General features: G+C 33.7%; 1 protein-coding gene across 1 annotated transcript; it reads left to right on the top strand.

The window, feature by feature from the left end:
• On the top strand, positions 1-24332 carry LOC149535944 (uncharacterized). The gene is made up of 3 exons (XM_089806197.1): positions 1-54; positions 148-664; positions 24073-24332. The coding sequence occupies exons 1-3, from the start codon at positions 1-3 to the stop codon at positions 24330-24332; spliced, it is 831 nt and encodes a 276-aa protein (XP_089662323.1).
• Positions 24333-27008: the final 2676 nt, after the last annotated feature.

Raw genomic sequence — 27008 nt, 5'->3', positions numbered from 1 at the left:
ATGGCGGATCCCTCTATTTCCTGTCTCACACCACACAACTATCACACGTGGAAGGCACAAATGCCTAGACTTCTAATGTCCAGAGGTCTATGGTCTTGTCTGGATGAACATCAGCCTATTCTCCAATGACCTTTTGAGATTATATAGCATAGGAACAAGATGGATGAAGCCATGGGGCTTATTGCACTCAACATTTCAGACAGCCTGTTGTTTCACTTGGATGGTTTGACTACTCCACGGGCCTATTGGCAGAGATTTCAGACTTTTTTTGGACAGGTGAATGAGTTCCGAGCACTTCAGTTGGATGCAGAATTGACTTCATTGTCACCAAGTAACTTTCCCACCATTGAGGACTTTCTAGTGAAGTTCAAATCCCTGGGTGCAATTTTACAAGGATGTGGGAAGAACAAAACAGATGATGAGTGTATCTTTTTGATACTCTCAAAGTTAAAGGGACAATATCAAATCTTCTCTTCCACTTTCTACTCCACTATGGATTCCTTGGGTGATAGACACAGGATGCCTTCTTTTGAGACATTTTGTGATCGGTTAACCCGTGAACAGTCCAAGATTACCCAGATGGATTCACTTTCAGGTTCACAAGCACAGGCATTGCTTACACAGAAGCAGAAGTCAAAGAAGATATCTGATCCCTCTTCTACTAGTTCATCATCTTCTAAGAAGAAGGAGAAAAAGAAGACTGAGACTCCTACCTATTCCTATTGTGGAAAAGGATCTCATGATGAGGCACGTTGTTTTCAGAAGAAATGTGATGGCTATGAGAAACAGATTGCTAATTTACAAGCTCTCCTTCAGAAGAGCACTATTTCTTCTCCATCCTCTTCTACCTCACAAGGGTCTTCTTTTCAGGCTTCCTCCACCTCTTCAACATCTACATCAGATCTTGGAAAGGGTCATGCATTTCAGGCTTCCATTGCATCTCCTTCACAAGTTCCTTGGATGCTGGATTCAGGTGCTTCTCACCATATGACATCTTCTCAAGGTGTCTTCTCCACTCTTGAGGCTTGTCCTATTCCTCACATTCTCATGGGGAATAACACTGCATTACCAGTCTGTGGGAAAGGTTTAGTTCACATCCAAGATGGTATATTCAATGATGTATTGTATGTTCCATCTTTGTCTGCTAACCTTCTCTCGATTTCTCAGATTACACGCAGTGGATCAGGGAAGATAGTTGAGTTCACTATTGATTCAGTCTTCATTCGAGATCGTGCTACAGGAGAATTTATTGCTACAGGGGCAGTTGATCCTTCCACTTGTCTCTACTCTTTCTCACACTTTGGTCCACCATCTCCATTGTTGGAGCACACTACTTCACTTTCGCAGGAGCATCGTGTGGTGTAGTCAGGACACTTGAACCTTTGTATTGTTCCTGAGATCCCTATTTTGACTGCCACACCACAACCAGTTGAGGGCTTTTCCTCTCTACAAGATTCTCCTTCTACTCCATCTGATCTTCCAGCTTCATTTATTGAGACTCCAGGTACACTTGTTGCAGATACTTCAATGGACATTCATGACAATGTCATCACACCTGCCTTGGGGATTCCCTTTTCAGTTCCTCATACATTCTCTTCTGGACATCAGCTAGGCTTTCTAGTTGCTCCTCTCACGCAGGGATTTCCTTGTTATGTGCCTTTGTTCCTTCCGAATTGGAATTTCATTGGTTCGATCATTTCTACAGAAGCTCCATCATTATGGGGGGGGGGCTTGGTGTCTATTCTCATGGGGGGGCTGGTTGTACTTATGGGAGAGTCTCTTGAAACATTTCTGGTGGAAGTTGTCCTTGGGGGGATTGGTTGAGGTCTCCTTCCCTCACTTCATGTTTTTTTTAGCATGTTGTTTTTTACCTCTTTTTGGAGGAGGGTTTTTCCCACATGGTTTTCCCTCTTTCTCCGTTTTACAGAGGTTGCATTGTACATGGGTACCTAACATGGCCTGTTGCCGGGACCCATTATGCATTTCATCTTAGTTTTAGGAGCTTAAGGCATTCCCCTAAGTTGCACTTAAGGGGGGGTGTTAGAGTAAATAATTAATAATTAATTATTTATTCTATTACTTAAGCTTACTTAGGTTAATGCATTTATTTAATATTTAGCATTCAATGCATGTAGTGGTTAGTTGTTGACAACTCGAGAGTTTGCTCCTTTTTTAGCATATTCCACTCTTTGTGGATATGTGCTGAGTTGTCATTTTTGTCCTCTACCTCCTTCCAGCTTGTTCTACAAGCTTCCATGAGGCCTTTTTAAACGGTCTCTCTCTCATTGTAAATCAATCCATTCACATAGAAATTTCATTTTCCTATTGTGAAATATTTTCTCTTGCATTGTTTGCTTCAAGCTCTTGCTCTTTCGGTTTCTCTTCAGCAAGCTATTTGCATGTAGGTGATCTTGGCGACTGCAGAGTTGGATTTCATCAACTCCTATAATCACTTCAGAAGAGTGAGAAATGAGCAGCATGTTATTGGTGGTTTTGTGTGTTGTAACCTTTCAGAGGGCATCACTTTAGAAGAGTGAGAAATGAGTAGCATGTTATTGGTGGTTTTTCCTAAATAGATTTCCATGATAAATCATTGTGTCAAGTGTGATGTATGTTTTTATGTTTACATTTCTGCAAGTTGATTTAATAGTAACACTGCAAGTTTATTGATTCTAACATGCATAAATGTTTTATGGGTTCACTAAAATGAGAAAACTTTTATTTTTACATCTAAACCTTGAATAACTGATTCACCCCCCCTCTTAGTTATTATAAAGAATTCCAACAATTGGTATTAGAGTTATCTTCTTAACAGGACCAGTTTGAAGGTACTAGAAGCATAAAGATCAAGATGTCAAAAAGAGATGTGCCTAAGCTTAACAGAGACAACTTTCCTGCATGGGAAATTTTGGTGAAGCTGCATCTTGGAGGACTTGGAGATCATGCATAAACTACCATCACAATGGAACATGTTGATCCCACTAGAGCCTTGACTTTTGAAGATATGAGGAAAAATAAAGAACACAATCAGGCAAGGTTAGAGATCACCTTATCCCTAAGCTATGTTGAATTTGATGATATCAAAAGATTTGACACTGCAAAGAAAATGTGTGATGCCCTATACACCATCTATAGGGGAGACAAAAAATTTCAATGAGCCAAAGCTAAAAGTCTTAGAGGTAAGTTTGATGACATGAAAATGGAAGAAGGTGAGAATATTGCTCAATATGTTGCTAGGATAAAAGAAGTTACTAGTGCAATAAGAGGAGCAATTGGTCATATAGAGGATGATACTATTTTAAGAAAAATTTTAAGATTACTATTACCTATTTATGCTATTAGAGTTTTTGCAATCCAATAATTGAGATGTATTCCAGGAAATGATCTAACCCTTGAAGGTTTGGTAGGAAGACTCATTTCTTTTGAGCTATCTAACTTTGATAATTACAAACCTGAGAGTCTTGAATCTACTTTCAAAGCTAAGTTGTTATTGAAAGACTCTAATAAAGTGAAGCAAAAGAAAAAGAAAAGAAAGATAAAGCATGTATCTAGTGATAGTGATACATATCAAAAAAATGTTGAACAATTGGAAGCATTACTGGCAATAAGATTCCATAGAGGCAAAGGTAAGTTCAAAGGTAAGTTACCTATCATTTGTTTCAATTGAAATGAGATTGGTCATATTGCTATCAATGTCCAAAAAAAAAGAACTACACAAGAAATGATAAATACAAAAGTAGAAGAGATGAAGACAACAAGGATTTCAAAGACAAAGGCAAGAAGTGCTACATTGCTAAAGAGGATGATTCTGATGAACATAATGATGAAGTTGTTTATGTTGTAAGGAAGGACAAATCTAATGAAGATGAGGCAACTGTACTTGTGACTTGTGTAAAAAAAATTGACAAATGGATCATTTACAGTGGATGCTCACATCACATGACAAGAGACAAAAGTAAGTTTATTACTCTAAATTGTTATGATGGAAATAGTGTAAGATTTGGTAATGATGCACCATGTTTGATAAAAGGAAAAGGTTCAATCAAACTCACAGATAAGATCTCATGTGAAAATTCTTATTATGTTGAAGGATTAAACTATAATTTGTTGAGTGTATCACAACTAAGAAAATTGGAATGCAAGGTTAAATTCAGAAATAAGACTGCCAAGATATATGACACAAATGGGAAATTGATAGGAAAAGGAGATCAAACTAGAAGCAATCTATTTTATCTTGATATAGAGGATACTATTTGTCTTGTAGTAAAATTTGATGATGCATGGCTATGGAACAAAAGGTTATGTCATGTTAACTTTGATAACTTGATTAGTATCAGTAACATGAAGAAAGTTAGAGGTTTTCCTAAGTTGAAAAAGCCTAATAATGTGATATGTAAATAATGTTAGCTAGGCAAAATGACAAAATCAAGCTTATACCTCTAAAGAAATACTTGAGATTGTTCATACTAACTTGTGTGGACCAATTGAAGTGCAAATATACAAAGAAGATAAGTGCATAATGCTATTTGTAGATGACTATTCTAGAATGATGACAGTCATGTTTTTAAAAAAAAAATCTAATACTTTTCAAATGTTTAAGTGGTACTTAGCAAGAGTTAAGAAGGATATCATCTTCAAGAAAGATTGAAGAATGATATTATTAGAAAGATTGAAGATTCACCGAATCTGAGCTAACAAGTTAGTTTTCTTGAATTTTGTAAACCAGGTGGAAGATAAGATTGATGAGATGGTGGCACAAAAATTGAGATAAACCATTTCTAGGTGAATTCAAATGGATTCTAGGAGAAGTTCTTAGAAGAAAGATAGAATATGAGGTAGATACATTGTATCCTACCTCATCCATCTAAACCCTAAATGGATGATGGAAAATGAAAAAGTATACTAATTTCCTATAAAAAGGAATGTATGGTCATGAAACAAAGTGTAAAAGGGTTAGAGAAGACAAGGAGAAACTATAGAACTTCAGATAAAAGGTTCTACCTCATTATAGTGACCAAAGAGGAGATTGCATTGGCATACTGAGTAAGAAGACTTAAGGAGATATATGCTTAAAGGGTGAAAAAGCTGTTAGAACTACAAAGTGAAAAGGCCAAGCAAGATTGAGGACTGAACAATGATCTGTATTTTGCAAAAGAAGTTGTAAGTTGTATCAGATCAAAGCTCTACTATTACTCTCTAACAATTGTATCAGCTTAGGGTAAAATCCTTTGGATTAAGGTTGACCTAACAGTCATTTGAAAATCCTTTAATAGGGTGACATTCCAAGTGAATGGCCTAAAGTCCTCTAACAAGGCTCACTTCTAATATGGTGATTAAAATCCTTTAATCGAGTCACATTTAATAGTGTGTGTTGTAACCTTTAACAAGGTTGGCCTTTCATAGGGCATCACTTCAAAAGAGTGAGAAGTGAGTAGCATATTACTGGTGGTTTTTCCCAAATTGGGTTTCCATGTTAAATCATTGTATCAAGTGTGTTTTTATGTCTACATTTTTTCAAGTTGATTTAATAGTAACATTGCAAGTTTATTGATTGCATGCATAAATGTTTTATGGGTTCACTAATTTGAGAAAAGTTTTGTTTGTACATCTAGGCCTTGAATAATTGATTCACCCCCTGGTTATTCTAGAGAATTCCAACACTTATTGAAATTTTATTATTTTCTTAATTATTTAAAATATCATACTAAATATTATTTTTATAATAATATAGATTAAATAATTATTATTTTCTTGTTATATATTTGCATATTAGTCTTAATATAACTTTATTATTTATTTAATAACTTTGTATTATCTAATAATTATTAAAATTATATCTTAAAATAGGGATATGGCATAACTCAACAAACTCTCCTAGATACAAAGGCTAGATCCTTAGATTGACAAATCACATAAACTTTTCTGAAGATATTCCTTAACAAAAGAAGACTCTAGAGAGAAGTAATACGGGAAATAAGCTTACTTTAGAACCACCTTCTTCAGCCAAGTACATGTAACCAACGGGCACGACACCATTATAGTTGAAGAAGGAAGTTGTGTTTTGATAGAAGAAGTAGATGGAGCTAACCAAAGAGGAAGGAATGAAGGAATTGATTAAAGGGATAATGAAGCATAAGCCACCTAAGGGTGATGCTAGAACACTTGCCTTCATTATGAAGAATCAAGTTTAGGACCTTCTTTCCCATATTATTATTCCTCCTCCTCATGTTGACACCAAAGATTTGACTCCTAAGGATTACCAAATGAAGGAGATCATATTTGGAAAGGCCATGGTGGACATGACTAAAGTGCTGATCACTACAGGCCTAAAGGAGGTTTTCAAACATATGGAACATGATGAGTCTGAATTGATAATTCTACAAATGAAGAATGAGCTACTAAGAGGCTACTTGAATGAAGTGGTCAAATCTATTGACCTGAGAAACTTGGAGATCACTCTTGGAAATTCATTGGGAAGGAAGCAAGCATGGCTATAAATGAACTCATTTTTAGAAGCATGTCAGCAATGGTGAGATAGTTTAGAGGAAAGAGGAGTGCAAATAATAAAAGGTAATTTAAACCAATTGAACCATGTCCAAAATAATTTTGACAAGTTGGTTTCCATTGTAAACCAAGATTTTGGGCTAATGGATGAAGTGAGTACATGGGCTAAACATTTACAAGCACTTAGATCAATAAAGGGTCAAAGGTACTAGATGCTAATGGAAGTATACATTCTAGAGTGTTAGAATCTGATAAGATTAATAACCCAAAAAACTAGTGCAAAGAGTAAATATCTAAACTATGAATGTAAATGATACAAAATCAAAATAGCATCATAGAGTTAGTCTCCAAGAGAGTAATGCAAATGCTGGAAGCAAAATAGCATTAAGAGGATGCAAAAACAAGAGATACAAATACAAGCCAGGTAGCATGCTTATAGAGGCTAGGAAGAGGGAGGAGGTGGCAACACCAACCAATGAGGAGCAACCATCTATTGGACTAAAGATAGCAAAGTATCTTCCCAAGATAGCTAATGGATGCTCACATGTAGGAAGGTGACACCTCATAACCATTCACCTAATAAGACATGCTTTATTAACTTAAGCGAGATTATTAAAAGTGTAGGAAAAATCTAGCAAAATAGGAAAAATAAAAAACTACACTAACACCCCCCCATAAGCGAAGCTTAGGTGGATGCTAACCTATCAAAGCTATGAAAGCAGGCAAATGGGTCCCACAACAAGGCCTGATTAGGTACCCAATACAAGAAAAAGAACTAGATGAAGGAAACTAAGCCTCTAATCTAGGAAATGTCCCAAAGAGAGGAACAAAAAAGAGCATGAAGCATCTCCGAAGCATGAAGCTACAAACACTATTAGAAGAAACTGCTGGAACCCCCACTGAAATAGTGCATGACCAGGTAGAGAAGACAAAGTTTGAAGAGCTGATCAATTGAAGAGGTGACCTCTAAAGTTAGGAATGAATGAGTGTCTATATAGTAGATGAACCATCTCACCGAAATGCATAGGTGCCTAGCCACTGCATCCGCCTAGTACATAGGAACAAAAACTGAATACGTAGATCACTCAACTGAACCAAGGAAGCAATAGAGCCAATAGGTGAACCCCCCCATAATGCTGAATAGGGAGAGGGGCGACAGGAACACTGAAATGCAATGCCAAAAACATCTGCAAGAAGAAGAATCAGGAACACCAATAGTGCAATAGAAGTACAAGCACAGGATAAAGGGCGATGTCATCGACACACTACATGGGCTAATGTCATGGAAGAAAAATTCACTTGACAAAGGTGGATGAGCACAAAATGGCAAAAAATCATGACCCCCCATGGCACTTTATAACTGAGTGCGAGTACAAACAAACACAAGGTGTACAAGATCCTAGATATGCAAAACCAGGCACTTTATCTTAGTGCGTTTACAGAAAAAGAAATGCAAGAAAATAGAAGCATACAATGCTCATAAGTTAGAAAGAAGAGTGAGCCAAAAGAATAAAAGAAGAGATTCCAGGACCTGTAGAATCCAAGCAATCCGCCAGAGTGTGAAAGTACAAAACTCGAAGGAGAAAGAACCTGGAACAAAATTTGGATAAAAGACCTCTGCAACTGAATAACTCATAGAACCAACTTTCCAACGATATTTGGCGAGCCCAGAAAAGAGTCTGAATGAGCGAGATATGGCTCCCGAAAGGAAAAATAGAACATCTGGCTTTGATTGCCAAAATAAGCAACCTGACTATAGCAAAAAATCAAAAAAACCTATACCATCATCTCTGTCTTAGAACCAAATTTTCAATGCATTTTTTGGATCGAAAAATAATGTCCGTATGCTCAAATTATGGAAGAAAAATAAATAGGGCCTCCTCATGAAGAGCATATGCTAAAAGTGAAACTTGGGAACAATAATCAAGGAAACAAATAGCACCACTACGATCTACTCCAAAAATCATGCACTTTCAAAAAAAAATCGCCTCGATACGAGGTCGTATGAGAAAGTTATGATCCTCTGAAGTTTCCAAAATGAGAACCGTGCATAGTCACGACTGAGAATCTGCAATTTCTAAAGAATTCATGAATGAAAATCAAAAAACAACTCCACTAGTTGATAGAGCACAAAAAAATAGCCAAGGTCATAACAAGAATCATCAAAATCAGAGTCCGTATGAGCAATAACGAGACATTTGAAAACTACATTCAAATCTGCGACTGCCAATGGAGAGGGGTATGGCTGTAGCTTTGCATGCTCAATTCTGCAAAAATATACAGCTTGCATGCAAAATCTAAAAGATACCTAGATGGTTTTTCAGGGCTACAAACAAAACCCAGAAAGCATTTTTCTTGTTGATGTACAAAAAATGCTACTGTAGTGTAAATTAGATGCCTTTAACAGTAAAAAATGGCTCCAAAAATCAAAAAATGACCCTAGCAACCAAAATATGACATGAAAATGCTGGATCAGCTTCCTAAGTCCATCAATGGCATGCTGAAACTTGCAATACTGATTGAAAACTCCAAATATGCAAGTTGGTTGTCAGATTTGAGATTGAAACCCCTGAGAAAAACCGTTTTTGTCAAAACTTTTCTAGTTCTCAAGATCATCCAAAGATGCAAGAGAAGAGCATACTTCATTTTTCAAAAAACTACAATAAAATTTATTAGCCCCCCCGAATCTCTCAAATAAGGAAACTAAAATCTACTCTTGCACATAGAAAAGCTCTGATACCATGTTAGAATCTGAAAAGATTAATAACCCAGAAAACTAGTGCAAAGAGTAAATATCTAAACTATGAATGCAAATGATACAAAATCAAAATAGCATCATAGATTTAGTCTCCAAGAGAGTAATGCAAATGCTGGAAGCAAAATAGCATTAAGAGGATGCAAAAACAAGAGATACAAATACAAGCCAGGTAGCATGCTTATATAGGCTAGGAAGAGGGAGGAGGTGGCAACACCAACCAATGAGGAGCAACCATCTATCAGACTAAAGATAGCAAAGTATCTTCCCAAGATAGCTAATGGATGCTCACATGTAGGAAGGTGACACCTCATAACCATTCACCTAATAAGACATGCTTTATTAACCTAAGTGAGATTATTAAAAGTGCAGGAAAAATCTAGCAAAATAGGAAAAATAAAAAACTACACTAACAGAGTAGCTAGATAGGCTCGATGAATGGATAGAGAAAATATCCTTAGGGAATAAGGTAATTGAAGGATTACATGATGGATCCAATAGATAAAGGATAAAGCTCAAGAGCAATTTTTAGAAGGGAAAATGCACTATAGCACCACTAGCCTTGAGATTTTTGAGGATGAGTCTAAGAGCAAGCTTTTTTAGGTGCAATCAGTAGTCCAACAATTCAGAGACACATTTGAAGATGCTTTGTCATAAGATGATTTAAAACAAGCATTCAGAACTAAAGAGAAATTGTTGGAACTAGACATCATACTTGATGGTTTTGTAGAGACTCAGATAGAAGTTAGCAACTATTGACATATAGTAAATAAGTATGATGCATTAGATTTACTAGAAGCTAGTGAAGTGGAAAAGATGATAGAGAAATTCAAGAATAAACATCCAAACATCATTTTGGTATAAAGGGGAAGAAAACCTAGATCTACCTATCACTAAGGTGCATAGGTGCATAGGTTCCCTTTTCATAGAGATGTGCTGCCAATTTTGAAGGAGAAGTAGTGCAATGCCAATTAATTGTCAGTTACTATTTTAGAGCATTCCACGCACTAAAAATGCATTTTGATGGTAGTTCAACTTCCAAAAACTCCTATAGAAGGCTAACCTTCCATTTTTAGAGCTTCTAGAGACTACTACATCATCTCACAACTTCCTTCTTCTTATCTTATTCTTTCATTATTTTATGTCATGTAGAGGCTCATGCACCCATTAATGGATATAAAAAAGGGTGGAGACTTAGCACCATTTAGATAGTCATTTTTAATATAATTCAATTTTTTAAATTAGCTTTTAGCATAAGTTTGTATTTAAAGAGCTATCACTTCTAACACAAAAAGAGGAGATGGTTTCTTATAAGTATAGGGATGTAATATGTACTCCAAACCATTATTTTGATGCAATAATATATGATATTGGTGCTCTTATTCTGAGTGTAGTTATTCTTTCTAGAGTGTTTTATTTTTGTGAATGCATGTTCACGAATAATAATGAAGCCAATGATTTTATTGTGTTGTTATAATTGTGCAATCTTTTAGTTCTAGTGTTTTCCTTGTGTTAACAAATTCCACTGTTGTGACAAATTGGAGAAAGGATAATCTTTGTTCTTGCATAGCATCTTGTCTTGTGTGAGCACATTTTCCATGTCCTCACAATTTGATGAAACATGAAACATCTTTTGGCTATTATTGAAGTTTCCATCAACAATTACATCCGTAGAGTTGAGGAAGTGCTACTCATAATTTATAGGCTTCCTGCATGATCCTTTTGATAATTTAATTCATAGACATGTTGTTACTTTTTTCTTTTATCCATTAGGAATTTCCCTTTCAGTTATTTTCTTTAATCTCTATTTACTCTATCTTTGTATTTTCTTTACAAATAGTTGGTTAAAATAGGAATTCATATAGTTTCATTAATAAAATACATTCATCATAGAACACAAAATACAAAAATATATCTCTTTTATGGTTACATTTTAGCAATAGTTTGTGTAAGATTGGTTCAAACTAACAAAGGCCTCCTCATGACCATACACATTTATCTTCAATTAAGTTACCCAATAGGTTGAAAAACCTACCTAGAGCCTTGGAGTTGGTCCTTGATCAGCTTTTCAAGAGAGGGATTCAAAAGGATCCCTATCATTCAACATTGTGTAAAATGACAACTCAACAAAAGTGACACTAGAAGGAAAGCCCCAAAACCATTTGGATAAAAAACCCAAGTTGCTATTTGAAAATTTTACAGTTTTTGGACGTTCACTTTTTTTTCTAAGTCTATCACTTTCAAAAGGTGCACATGAAATTTTTTTTAAAGAGGTGCACTTTTCAAAGGTGAATCAACACAAATGAGAAGATCCTAATCCACCATCTCCATTTCAATAAGCTTGAAGGTCTTGACTTGGTGGATACAATATCTTAAAACTTAGTCATTTTCACAAGCCTCACAGTGATAAGGGAATACCAAGAGTTCTACCACCCTCATTCCAAAATTTATCATCTTTAGCTCCACCTTTGAAGAAACCTCCACCTATTGTTCCACCTAATCCTCCACCAATGGCCTTCTTTGCAAACACAATATATTTATAGATTAACTTGCAAAGTGCACTCAATGACCTTCCCAAGAATCCTGAGAAATTCTACCCAAGGTTCATCTATGGAGAAACACAAATAGCAGAGGATCATAGTACTACATTTTGACTTGAATTGTGTTAGTAGTCTATCACCTTAGTGATAGGACCATGAATTGGCTTTCGTCAGACATGTGTTGGAATTTTTCTATTGCAAATTGTGATGATGAGGTCATCCATCATAATGGTGATGATCGACACTATCACAATTTGGAAGAAGGAAGGAATGGTTTAAACTTCTAGTCAATCATCACAATTATGTCATCCATGTGATAATTTTGTTATAGAGGCGACGCTTATCCATTGGGACTGACCATCATAATGGAACCAACTCTACAACCCTTAATATTCAAATACAATAGTCTAAAAGCATCTAAAACTAGGAGCTTAAAATGGAAGCCATATAGCTCTACTATTGATTAGAGTGTCAAACATGATCATTTGGTGGATGTACTAAGTCTCTAGTTGAGTTTTGGTCAGCATTTATATCAGGTGTTCCTTACTATCACTATTTGAGTATTATTGGGCACTGTATATAGAATCAAATTTGAGTATTCATGTAATCCATATTTTTGGCATTACTACAACATTGAAATATAATATAAGTCTATTATTCTAAAAGTATATTGAGTTCCCCTAAATATGAATGTTATTATCATTATTGATCTAGTTGATGCAATATAGTATTTATAATGTTTAGTTTGATACGATATTCATTTATAACTCAAATACATTTTTACACACCATCAGATACATGACAGGATTATCTTTCCCTAGACTCTAGTGATCACTCAGAAAAATCCATCAAATGCTAGGGGAAGGGATATCCATTAGAGATTTATTATTTAGTTTCATTGACCCCATTACGTGGAATATAATTTGATAGAATTGTCACAAATTCTTGAGACATAGACTACAACTTGTTTACAAAGCAAGTTCAAGAGCATACTAGATGTTTTCCTATTGAGGAAGAAAGCCTGATTGAGGAGGAGAATATGGATTATCATACTACAATGAATACAACTCAAAAATGATTTAGCTCATTAACTAAGAAAAATTTTCTTCGTAACAAGAATATTCTGATAGACTCAACAAATCATAATTTACTCATAGCTACTCCTCCAACTGGAAGATTCTTTAAAGGGATCATCACTAGCTCCATAGAAAAAAGACCAGGTCTATTAAAAAGGAAAGCTTTGGCAAGCCCCAAATTCAATTCTACACATCTTGGAGGGCAAGCTTCTATAAAGGAAAATCTAAGTGAGTTGCAAAATAGATATGGTTCATTAGCCTAAAAGAAGAATTAAAAAACACCCAATGTAAGAACTGGTAGCATCTTTGCAAACAAGATTTCACCAAGCAACATATTATGCATTCACTATTTTTATGTATTGAACAAAACATCTCTTCCATTTTTTTTTGACTTCTCTTAGTGTAATAGGGATTCCTTTGAATAACTTACATGCCCTTATTTGAAATCATTTTATCATTTAGCTTTGAACTTCATGTGATATTGTTGTCCTATTATAGTGACTTATCACCATTTTTAGTTTTATTTATATTGTTACTTCATTTCATAACTATGAAAATCACTATTTTTCTCATTATTTGGTTGTCCTTCTCAACTTCTGCTCATAGTCTTCCATAGCTCATGACTATGATAATAACATTATCACTATTCATACATTAAGATAAGATGTTTAAAAAGAATAAGAAACCTTCTCTATAGAAAAAATGTTAGTACCTGATCTAGAATGGGAATACCAACAAAAATCTTACCAATCTTCCATAGATTTTTCTAATAAAGGAAACATGTATGTACCTGATACATACACTATATTTTGTGCAAATTAATGGTTTATGAGGTGAAGCTAATTAAATATTTTCTAGCATTCCAGTCAAGGATTAGTTGAGGACTCTGACTTACTAGAAAAATTGGTCAATAAATCTAAATCACATTTAAAGTAACACATATTCACATTACATTAATTTTAGAGCAACACATAATAAGAGTCCAATAGATCACATCTTATACTTTCCTGATACATCATTGTCTAATGTTTGAGGGGGTGTTATATTTTAAAGCCATTTTAATTTTCTAAATGGACTAGAACCACAAATAGAAAAATAAAAAAAGAAAGATTCCACGTGCTTTATTTGTTTAAATAGAACTATATGGTGGATCAACATATCAAGGAATGTAATTCCATTGCAATGAATCATTCTTTTAGATTTTTTATTTGTAGATCACTATTGTTTCCAAAATAAATTTACTTGCAAGATGAAAATTATATTTATTACATTAGCAAATTTTAGTTCATCCCATGTTTTCATAATGTAGCAAAAACATTTATGCACGAAAAGAACATATTTGGCTACTTGACAAAGAAAACAGAGAGAGTAAAGGGAGAAAAAATATACTTTCAATCTAAGGACAAGTTGAAGAGGACTCTCATGGAGATGTGACCCCATTAACATATTTAAAGATAAGATTGAGACAAAAGGGTTGGATATCTATTTCTCTGCTACATAAAAACTGCTCTAGGAAGGGATCACATAAAGCACAGGGATCAACCCAACCATTTTACCATCTCTTCTAGGTCTTTTTATCCTTACATGCAATGTTTTAGATATATAAAAGGTTATCCAGTAAAATATGCTGGTCTAGAGATGCAATGCATTATTTTTTATTAAATATTTTTACTCACATAGAATTAACCATCTACTCTATATTCTATTTCAACTTCCTATTCAGCTGTTAAGTTTAGTTGCAAGTGTAACAACAACCAACAAAGAGTTAAAAAAATTCTTGATCACATGTATCCATTTCAAAATAAGAACCCATAATACTATCAATTTTTTTTGGCTCATCCAAAATAAGATTTTGCCACTTTGAATTGAGAACGCACCTTGCAACTTTATTCTTTATGTGTGGACAATAGGTGGAGCTAAAAAAATGCATTATGTTTACATTTATATAATAGGTCTATAAAGTTTTTAAAATTATATACCATCATGAACATTAGAACTCTAGTTGCTATGGTCGAGGGAATGTCCTCAAAAAACCAACACATAGAAAGTTTTGATTTTCTTACATGCCGAGGACATTTCCCTTGCCTACAAGAGTCAAAGTTACAATGTTCATGATGGTGTATACCTTAAAATACCTCTAAGAAAAATACAAACTTGTTGCATTTTTCAGCTCCACCTAATATCATATGCATGTGAATTGAGATTGCATATTAAACTATGGCCTTCTTCTACATTGGCCAAAACTAAGAGATTCACATAGTTAGTTATCATGCAATCATAGGTTAATATCGAGCTTTAATTGGTTTCAATAATAGTTTAATATTCTCTACTAATCAGTGCCAACCACTTGAATGTGGAAGCTCATTTACACCCCCCCTTCTAAATTCCCCATTAATATCTATTTTTTTAAAGAAAAGATCAATCTTTAAAGTACCTGGAAGTTGGGCTACTCTCAAGAGAAGTCCATTTTCATTTCTCACAAGAAATTCATCGCAATTCTTTAATGTTCCTATACATCCAACACGGGTATATTTAGGAATGTTCTCATCACCTCCTACATAAAATGAATCCAATATAAAAAAATGCCCCCTAAGAAATAATAGTTCAAGTGAAATGAACACATGAAAAATGAGAGAAAAAAAGAGGAATCTACTTACCAATAGGCATTTACATCACATCTATGGCCATGTTATGAGTCGAGTGACTTTTATTATTTTATTATTTGGATTTTGGAATATGTATACAGCTAGATCAATTTTTCTATTGTGAGATAAGATGTAATAAGCACTTAAAAAGATCATTTTGTATATATACATACATACATACATAGACACACACACATATGTGTGTATGCATGTATGCACACACACATAATACATATACATAAATGTGTGTGTGTGTATACATATACATACATACATATATAGAGATCACAAGGGCATGAAAAGGAAATGTAGAGATCACAAGGGCATGACAATGAAATGTAGCGATCAAAAGGGCACGAAAAAAAATCCTAGATCTTCACAAATCTCCACCAACCTTTAGAGCTATCCACCTTCTTTCACACGCAGCTTTCCACAATTGATCAAAATAAATGGGGAATGATTAATGTCATGTTTTATTTTCTTTTTTTTTTAATAATCCACAAGATCTCTCTCTATATATACATACATACATACATAGACACACATGTGTGTTTTTTTATATATACATACACACACATACACTCATATACACATACATACATACATACATACATATACATATACACATATACATATATACATACATACATTTATATCTCCATCTACATATATATGCACATACATATATACATACATATGCACATACACTCATACATACATATATACATATACACATACATACATATACACACACATAAATACATACATACATACATACATATTTCCATTTTGATTTTTTCAAGGGAAGCTGATCAATGCCACAGACTCTCTCTGGTGCCTTAAATTTTGATCAAACTTCTAAATATTTTCCTCTACCATATCTAAAATAAACTTCACATTGTGTTGTAACTTTGGCATAGGTGCTTGACCCTTGATAGCTTTCATTTGAGCATTCAACTTTTCAAGATTAGTCAACACCCTCACTTGCAGACCTCTCATGTCAAGTACTTTCTATATTGTTTCAACACCATGTTCTTGCTTCTGAGCTAATAGTTCTTTAGGTACATTTTCTTGTAAAATATTAATTTTCTTGAATAATTGTGAACTCTTAGAAAGTGCATTGTTTTTTCTAATAGCGCTGATGGCCTTCCCTTGAAAAAAATCAAAATGAAGATATAAATGTATGTATGCATGTATGTATGTATATATGTATGTGTATATGAATTTGTATATGTATGTATGTATGTATATATGTATGCATGTATATATGTCTATATGTTTATGTATGTATGTATGTATGTACAAAAAGTGCTTAACAATACAAAGAGTGCTTGACATGAGACATCCACAAGTGAGGGTGTTGACCAATCTTGAAAACTTGAATGTTGAAATGAAAGCTATTGAGAATCAAACACCTATGCTAGAGTTACAACACAATGTGAAGTTGATTTTAGATATGGAAGAGACAGATACTTAGAAGTTTGATCAAAGTTTATGGCATGAGAGAGAGTTTGTGGCAATATACAAGAAGGAGAAGGAGAAACTTTAGAAAGAGAATCCACAATAAAAACAACAACTAGACAACATGAGGATATTATGGGAGCAATGAATAGAATCCAAGAAAGTGTTATAGTAGGCACTATGAAATTAGAATAACACTTGCAAGTGCCTTTAAGAATTTATAGTCCAAATATCAGGAGGACTACAATTTGTGCAATTTGTCATGTATTGCATCTACATTTGTTTTGTCATTGCTTATAAGAGTGTTTCAAGGTTGGGAACCATTTCAGAATCCTTTGCATGGTTTAGAGGTAATGTCATTGTAGTAGAGGCTTTTTCAAGAGAATGACACTCATGATTATGGCATTTACACAAAAGAAAAAAAAATCTTCTTCAACTCCTTACACTCAACTCTTCACTAAAGTTATTCTTCCAGCAGTGAGAATATATGCTACAAATTCCTAGGAGCCAAGGGACCCTAAACCTATGCTATGTTTTATGGAGACATGGGAGAAGTTACTACTAGCTTCAATACTTCATAATATTTTGGATCATATAGTGATGCCCAAATTAACAACATCAGCAGCTACTTGGGATCCTTGCAGGGGGATTGTGCCAATACATGCATGGTTACATCCTTGGCTTCCATTGTTGGGCCAATTTATGGAGCCTTTATATCCAACCATTTATTAGAAGTTGAGGAATGCACTTTATGCCTACCATGCAAGTGATACATCTTCATATGCAATTTTATCACCTTGGAAAACAGTATTTGATCCTACTAGTGAGGAAAAGCTTATTATTCATTTTATTGTACATACCTATAGGAATTTTTAATCAACCCAACTAATCATCAATTGGACCAATTTAACTAGGTTATGGATTGTTTCTTTCTAAAAATATCTTCTATGACATGTTTTTGTAAAATTTCTTGCGAACTCTGCCCATATTTCCTAGTCTGCATTATTTTTTGCAAGATCTTGAGGTAAGTCACTTAGCACGGGTTGAATGAGTTTTATTATTTTATTATTTGGATTCTATAATATATATGCAACTAGATCAATTTTTATGTTGTGCTAAGATGTAATGAGCACCTAAAAAAGGATCTCTCTCTATATATATGCATACATACATAGACACAAAAATGTGTGTATACATACATACATACATACATACATACATACATACATACATACATACATATATATATATATATACACATACATAGATACATACATGCATACAAACAAACAAATATACATACATTTATAGACATACATACATAAAAATAAACATACATATACATACATACATACATATATATACACATACATACAAATATACATACATACATACATACATACATACATACATACATACATACATACATACATACATAAATACATTTATATCTCCATCCACCGCATCAACATAACTCCCATTTCATATTGATTACTTATTTGGACAATCTTTCTCCGATTGATAATTTTTGATACTGACAAAGAACTAATTATCTCTATTGTTGATGAGAACCAATAGAAATTATTGTCTACCTTAGAGACATAAAGAGAAGATCTAGGTGCAATGAAGGAAATGTCATAATTTGTGTTTCATTTCTACTTGTTCATTTTGATTTTTTTCAAGGGAAGCTAGTCAATGCTAATGGAAAACAACAATGCACTTTTTAAGAGTTTATAATTGTTCAAAAAATTTAATGTTTACATGAAAAATGAACTTTAATAATTGTTAGCTTGAAACCAAGAACATGGTGTTGAAATAGTACAAAAAGTGCTTGACATGAGAGGTCCACAAGTGAGGGTGTTGACTAATCTTGAAAATTTGAATGCTGAAATGAAAATTATCAAGGACCAAACACCTATACTAGAGTTACAACACAAAGAGAAGTTGATTTTAGATATGGTAGAGGCAGATATTCAGAAGTTTGATCACAATTTTTGGCACGAGATAGAGTCTATGGCAATAAACTAGAAGGAGAAGGATCGGCTTTAGAAAGAGACTACATGGAAGGAACAACATCTAGACAACATAGAGGATATTATGGATCTAGGAAAGTTTTGCGGTAGGTACTATGACATTGGAATATCACTTGCAAGTGTCTTTGAGAGTTTACAGTCCAAATATCAGGAGGACTATAAGTTGTGCAATTTTTCATGTATTGCATCTGCATTAGATTTGCCATTGCTTATAAGAGGGTTTCAAGGTTGGAAACCACTTTAAAATCATTTTCATGGTTTAGAGGTAATTTCATTGTGGTAGATGCTTTTTCAAGGGAATGAGCCTCATGATTATGACATTTACATAGAAGAAAAACTTGCTTCTTCAATTCCTTACACTCAACTCTTCACTAAAGTTATTCTTCTAGCAGTGAGAATAATTGCTACAAATTCCTAGGAGCCCATTCTAGATCATTTAGTGATGCATTCTAGATCATATAGTGATGCCCAAATTAACATCAACAGTAGATACTTGGGATCCTCATAGGGAGACTGTGCCAATACATGCATGGTTACATCCTTGGCTTTCTTTGTTCGATTCTTTATATCCAACCATTCTTTGTAAGTTGGAGAATGTGCTTCATGCCTAGTATGCAAGTGATGCATCTGTATATGTAATTTTATCACTTTGGAAAACTGTATTTGATCTTGCTAGTTGGGAACAACTGATTGTTCATTTTATTGTACCTAATTTGATGATAGTTCTACAGGAATTTGTAATCAACACAACTAATCAACAACTAGACCAATTTAACTAGATTATGGCTTATTTCTTTCTAAAAATATCTTCTATGATATGTTTTTGTAAAATTTCTAGTGAACTCTGCCCATCTTTCCTGGTCTACATTATTTGTGTGCAGGATTTTGAGGTAAGTTACTTAGCATGGGTTGAGTGAGTTTTATTGTTTTATTATTTGGATTCTAGAATATATATGCAGTTGGATCAACTTTTCTATTGTGCTAAGATGTAATAAGAACCTTGAAAAATATCTCTTTGTATATATACATACATACATACCTAGGCACACACATATCTATATATATGTATGTATATATATACATACATAAAGAGAATCTTCTCTATACATACATATATACATAGACACAAAAATATGTGTGAAGCTTCTCTAATCATATGCTAGGGAAATATAAATAGATACATGTTTAGAAGGAAAAGAAAAGAGAATTTACATAGGTACCTCTTCTCCCCTTGAAGAAAATCATAGAGAAAGGGTACAAAGATCACAAGGGCACAACATGAAAAAAAATCACAGAGAAAGGGCATGAAGCTCACAAGGGTATAACAATAAAATGAAGAGATCATAAGGCCAAGATAATAAAATACAATGATCACAAGGGCATAAAAACAAAATCCTAGATCTTCATTGATCTCCACCAAGAACATGTCAATGGAATGTAGTGATCACAAGGGCACAAAAAAGGAAATCTCCACCAATGTTCAAAGCTTAGAGCTCTCCACCAACATTCATAGCTCTCCATCCTTGTTTGGAGATCTCCACCCACTTTTGTGTTCAACTCTCCATAATTGATCAAAACAAATGGGGAATGATTAATGTCATGTTTTTTTTTTTAAAATTTAATAATTATGCCGACATCACAATTATGATTCCAATGTCAGTATTGTGATGACATCAGGGATAATTGCAAAGAAAACATGAAAATCATCCAAAAATTGCACTGCCATCTCAAATTCCTATTTCAATTTAACCCGAAATGTTGCTATCATGTTAAAAGTATTAAAAAAAAATGCACTTGAAAAGAAATTCAACAAGAGAATATGGTCCTCCATTTATTCTCATAAACACTGGGAGAAGTTTCCTTTAACTAGTCTGCAAATTTTCACCAAGATGTATCTAGAAATAGGAGGCCTTTGAAAAATTGTTCCTAGATCAATTCAAACCATTTATCAACCCATCTACGATACATCATCAGTTTATATCAATAAAGAGGGACCCAGTGGAGACTATTTCATGTTTTAATCACTACTTTCACATGGCATAGCGCAAGTTGGAAACACCCTATATCATACCATTTGAAGCTACAATATAGATTTATCTTAATGCTATGGATCACCTCATTGCTATCTTCCTAAGGAGATTTCCTACAATAAATATTGATGCATTGGACAAAGTCTTCGAAGAATAAATTACCTTTACTAAATAAGCCAATCCTAATAGAGATGGATTGAAGGTTTTGACTAAAGCTAGTTCAAAAATACCAACATATCCTACTAAAGAATAAGTGATACCTATTCAATTCATTCCATTGACTCCAATTCCACTACAACATGCACCAGTTGTGCTAGCTCCAGCTATAACATACCTACAATATGAACCCCCAAAAGCTAATTTATTTGAGAAAAAGGCATCAACATATGCTAAGACAAAGAATTATGTCACAAAAAAGTTAGGTAAAATAAAGAAAACCATGTCTCAGATTAACAATGAGCTAATCATCTGAGATTGTTGCATGGACAGTATAACAACTTGCAAAGAACAAATGTAGGCCCTTATAATAGTAACTATGGTCAAAATTACAACAAGAACTTTAGTAGAAATAACAACATAGGGAACAATTACAACCCTCCAAATCAAAACAATGATTTCCAAAGACATAATTGATAATGGAATACCCATCTGAATAATGGAAGTATCCCTGTAGACAACATAAATAATGCTCAATTTGTGGAAATCAATCAACTTCACACCAGTCAAAACATATGTAATGATGGTGGCTCATATTTCAGTTGAAATTAGGAAGTGAACTAGAATTCACAAGGCACTAACAATGAGCTCCTTATACAGTTCAATACTATGTTTCTAGAATCTAATGATTCACCGTAGAATTTGGGAATGGGAGAACAAGTCAGCTAATAATTTACCTTTCCATTCAATCAAGAATCAGATCCTAAACTAGAAGAGATGTTTTATTTCTAGAATAAAAATCAAAATACTTACAACTTGAAAAATCAAAGGGAACCCATGACTAATGGGATTCCTCCTGTGTTACAACCAACACCTCTAGATCCAACACCTACTAGAGCACCATATGTTGGACCAAAAAATGAGAACTAAGGAAATATACCTATGATATTGAAGAATCCTACTTGGTCAACTGAAAAATATAGTGCAGTAAAAGATTTAAAAAGAACAAAGGCCAATATATCCTTGTTTGATATGCTACAAAATTTTCCTAATCAAAGGGAAGCACTACTAAAGACTCTTGATCATACCAAGGCAAGGCCTGCCACAAGCCATCAAAAGATTGTATCACAACAACTTAACACTTTTGAGGTCATGCCTACTATGTATAAAGACAAGGCCAGAGTGCCTCCTTTCTTTCTCATTCTTAGAATGTTTGGAAGAAACCTTCACAATTGTCTCATAGATTCAGGAGATTTTTTTAATGTCATGCCATTTTTGATAGCTCAGATGTTGGTAGTCACTTTGATAACCATGAATCTAATAAATCTAATAGTGATTCAACTTGATAAAATGGAAGTAAAAGTTATTGGGGTATTGAAAGATGTTCAAATATAGTTAACTACAAACCCCAAAATTCAAGATATCATAGACATGCATGTGGTGTAAATTATAGAAACATACAACTTTTTACTGAGTAGAGAATGGACCCAGTGCCTAAGAGGATGGTTCTTGACTTATTTTACTCAACTTATATGGTTACCTTGGAAAGGATTGAATAAATAGACCAAGATAAATTTTGAGCCAAATCTAAAAATAATATTCACAAAATACAATGCACCGAATGAAGTAGCATTTCTTCAATTAGATTTAGGTTCTTACAAGGTAATGTCTTTGGAAATAACTTCAATTGGAAAGTTAAAAGATCTGAATAAAATATTAGTGAACCCTACCCCATAGGAAGAGATCATGACTCAGTTCATAGACAACATGGTTGTGAATTTGCAATTCTTAGGAGAAAAAGAAGATTTGAACATTTTTCTCGTTCTAGGATATTTTAGGTTGCATAAAGTAAGTCACTCATAATTTGAGTGCTCACATTTCTAAGAAGTGATTGCTTGACTATTGACTTAGATAATGCACTTAAAAAATAGTCAAACTCTAGTTGAGGTACCAATTTTTTTTTTGAAAGTCATGGAGAATGATGGAGAGGAAAAATAAGATCTAAATGTGTCATATAGTGAAACCTCTTTAGATGGTGGAGCTTTGTCTTACCCTACACTAGGGATGATTAAATTCTTAAGGAGAAGATGCTTTGTAAAAGTTCAAGGTTGGACCTCAATAGTTGTTCATCCTAAGAAAAAAATTGATAAAATCATAGAATTGATTAGGGAAATTCAAGATAAACAAAAGAAATAGATTATCCCCATATCAAAGGTAAACAATGGTAACTGAAAAATTCCACCATGTGAAAGATTGAAATGGATCTTGAAGAAACAATCCTTCAAAGTCCAAGTGAAAGAAAAACTTTGAAAAAATAAATACAATTCAAGGAAACTAAAATAATGACCACTAGATTCTTAGGTTTGATGGCTCTAAATACAAATTAGGAGCTAGTGTAGGTATTGAACTCATTAATCCCAAAGGTAGGTCTTTTTATGCTGCATATTTATTATTTAGGTGTATTAACAATGTTGCAAAATATGAAGCCTTGATTGTGGACTTCTCTTTGTGTTAGAAAAGGATGTCAAAGCTCTCATAATCAAAGATGATTTTCAATTGATGATTAGAAAAGTTAAATTAATCTACTTTTGTAATGATAAAAGACTACTTTCTTACCAAAAAGGAGTTTGGAACGTGATGAAAGATTTTGAATCCATGAAAACAAGGTCTATTCCAAGAAGGAGGAATATGGTAGCCAATGCCCTTAAAATTTTAGCCAGTGCATTATAGTTCGTTGAAAGAACAAAAATCAAAAGGTTTTTAGTTGAATCGGTGGCTGCCCCATCTATTCCAAACAACATTACTAACTTTAAGGTCTTCCGAGATGATTAACATATTCTTGAGTTCATCATGTATAATGGTCTTTTCAAAGGACAAGAGATTGACGATACTCTTGATGAAAAAATTGAGGATGATGAACTAGAAAATGAAGATGGGATTATAAGTTTGAAAAGTAATACTATTCCCAAGGGGATGGTAGAGTTGGAATGTATCTTTGATCAAGATGAATCAGCACATAGTAAGAGAACTGCTAAAGAAAAAGGGATTGAAGAATGTGATTCATATAATCTAGGAGTAGAAGAAGACCTCAAGTTGATGAGAATTGGAAAGGCATCTAATCCTCAAGAATAAGAAAGTATGCTTTAGTTACTTATAGAATACAAAGATGTCATTGCATAGAGTTATGAAGAACTCAAGATGTATGATCTTGACATTATTACTCATGATATCCTATTAAAGACAGATGCTAAGCCTTTTTGTCAAAGACATAGATTGGTGAACCCCATTACTTGATGCTAAGATTATCTTTCTAATCCAACATTCTACCTGGGTTTCCAACTTGGTGCCAGTAAGGAAAAAGACTAGAGAAATTTTCTTGTGTAGAATTTTGCAATTTGAACCAAGCATCCCAAAAAGATAACTACCCTTTTTCCCCACTAGATGAGGTACTAATAATTGTAAATAGGTATAAAATGATGTCTTTTCTAGACATATATTCATGATATAACTAAGAGATGGTAGACAAGGAAGACATGTTAAAGATTGCATTCACAACAAAATAGGGAACCTTTGCATACATGAGAATGCCCTTTGGATTAATCAACACAAGGACTATGTTTCAAAGAGTAATGGATGAATCATTTAAAGGACTAATAAATAAATGTATAGTTATCTATATGGATGATCTAACCATATTTTCAAAATATTGGAGTACTCATATTACTATTTTGAGAAAGGTTTTTAATCGATGTCAGAGATATGACATATCTCTTAACCCTAAGAAGTGTTCACTTAGAGTTACCAAAGGAAATATTTTGGGTACCATTATATTTGAAGTTGGGATATCCATTGACCTTGAAAGGATAGAAATGATTTTCAAATTGTCACCTCCCCATAGCTGCAAAGAGCTTAAATCTTTCTTTTGGAGGATCAATTTTGTGAAAGTTCATTAGTGGGTTCACTAAGATAGTTTTCCCCCTCAATGAATTTCTGAAGAAAGAAGGAAAAAAATGAATGGATTATTGAAATCAAGAAATATTTCAAAGATATCAAAGTAGTTATCTCCATGGCTCTAGTACTTGTAAGTCTAGATTATGAGTTTCCCTTCAAAATTTATTCTTTTGCTTCAAAACATTCATGTGTAGGGATTCTCACACAAAAGAAAGATAAAGAAGATTAAATACATATCATGTTTATGAGTTGTAAATTAAAGAATTTTTAATTGAACTATTCCAATCTTGACAAACAATCATTTTCTCGAATAAAGGTAGTCAAGAAATTTTGCCATTGCATACTTAGGAGTAAGGTATATGCTATTGTGCTAGATCTTACAGTCAAATCATTATTAATGTAGAATGAATTAGGTGAAAGGAGAGAAAAATGGATGGCTATGCTACAAGAGTTTGATTTGGAAATTTAACCAATGTAGCTAGTGAGAGGACAAGGGTTGACCAAGCTAATAGCTGACAATGAGATTAGAGAAGAAAATGAGATTAGGATTGACAATGAAGAATATATCATACTATCTCAAGTGGACATTGATGAAGGAATAATCACAAATTTTGGGTATCAAGATATTGTATACTACTTCTTGCATAATCAATACCCTCACTAGATGAATAGTTTTCAATGCAAAGGACTCAAGATGAACTATGAATCCTACATGCTTCAAGATAGGCAACTATATAAAGGGAACTATTAGGCTAATTTATTTAAAATGTTTGGGACATGAAGTGAGAGAGGTATTGGAATAATATCATGATAAGTACAACATTGGACATGGATCAATAGAAGCTATGACCCATATTATTTTTAGATCATGTTAATTTTGGCCTACAATTTTCAAGGATACATTTGAACATGTATGCTCTTGTCATACTTTGCAAACAAGTGCTAATAGGGAAGACACCCAACTATGCAACTACAACTAGTATTTGAGGTGCACCCTTTTGCCAAGTGAGGGCTAGAATTTATTGGACCAATAAATCCACCACCATCAATAGGAAATATGTTCATCCTCATAGCTATAGATTATTGCACATATTGGACTAAAGTTGAAACTTTTTGAAACTATATAACAAAAATTATTACTCATTTCTTGGAAGAACATATTGTGATGAGGTTCAAAATGTCATTCTTCCTGGTGTGCAATCACAAGTCATCTTTTGTGTCAATTTTCCTTAATCAATGGGCATTAGACAACCAAGTTATAATCAAGTTTTCATCTAATTACTATCCCTAAAGGAATGGTGTGGCAGAGTCCACCAATAAGAAATTGATCATAGTGATAAAACACTTGCTCACAAAGAATCCAAAAGATTATCATGCTCAATTGAAGTACACATTATGGATAGACAGATTCAAGAATAAGAACACTTTAGAAACATCCCCATATCTACTTGTCTAAAAACATGAACTAAACCAATATTTCCACTCAATCTTAAGATTTTAGTGTTGAAATTTATGAGAGGGTATGTTGAGGATGATGATAGAGTCTAGATCAAATTGATGAATCTCTTGGAATTGGAAGAGAAAAGGACAACAACTTTAGAGAACATGTCAAAACATCAGGTTGTCATAAAATGTTGGTTTGACAAGCGAGCCATGATCAAATCTTTTAGAATCTCATACCTTGTTCTTCTGTGAGAGAAGGAAAAAGAAAAACTAAGCAATCAAATGAAGTTTCAATGCTTGTGGATTGGTCTGTATTAGATTGTAGAGATTTTATGAGAATACTTTTAGGCTAAGTTATTTACAAGGGGAATTGGTTCAATTGCTAGTCAATATTCAATTTTCAAAAAATTATTT

This window comes from Cupressus sempervirens, chromosome 10 (assembly GCF_028749045.1).
Source record: "Cupressus sempervirens isolate cs-2001-9-10 chromosome 10, ASM2874904v1, whole genome shotgun sequence".
Lineage (NCBI taxonomy): Eukaryota > Viridiplantae > Streptophyta > Pinopsida > Cupressales > Cupressaceae > Cupressus > Cupressus sempervirens.
This window is presented reverse-complemented; position numbering and strand designations above follow the sequence as displayed.

What these genes read in the sequence shown, in the direction of transcription:
- LOC149535944 (XM_089806197.1), top strand. Translation starts at nt 1, where the DNA reads ATGGCGGATCCCTCTATTTCCTGTCTCACACCACACAACTATCACACG. An exon ending in ACAACTATCACACGTGGAAG is followed by an intron (nt 55 to 147) that starts GCACAAATGCCT and finishes GAGATTATATAG; the next exon opens with CATAGGAACAAGATGGATGA. An exon ending in ATCTGATCCCTCTTCTACTA is followed by an intron (nt 665 to 24,072) that starts GTTCATCATCTT and finishes GTCTTTTCAAAG; the next exon opens with GACAAGAGATTGACGATACT.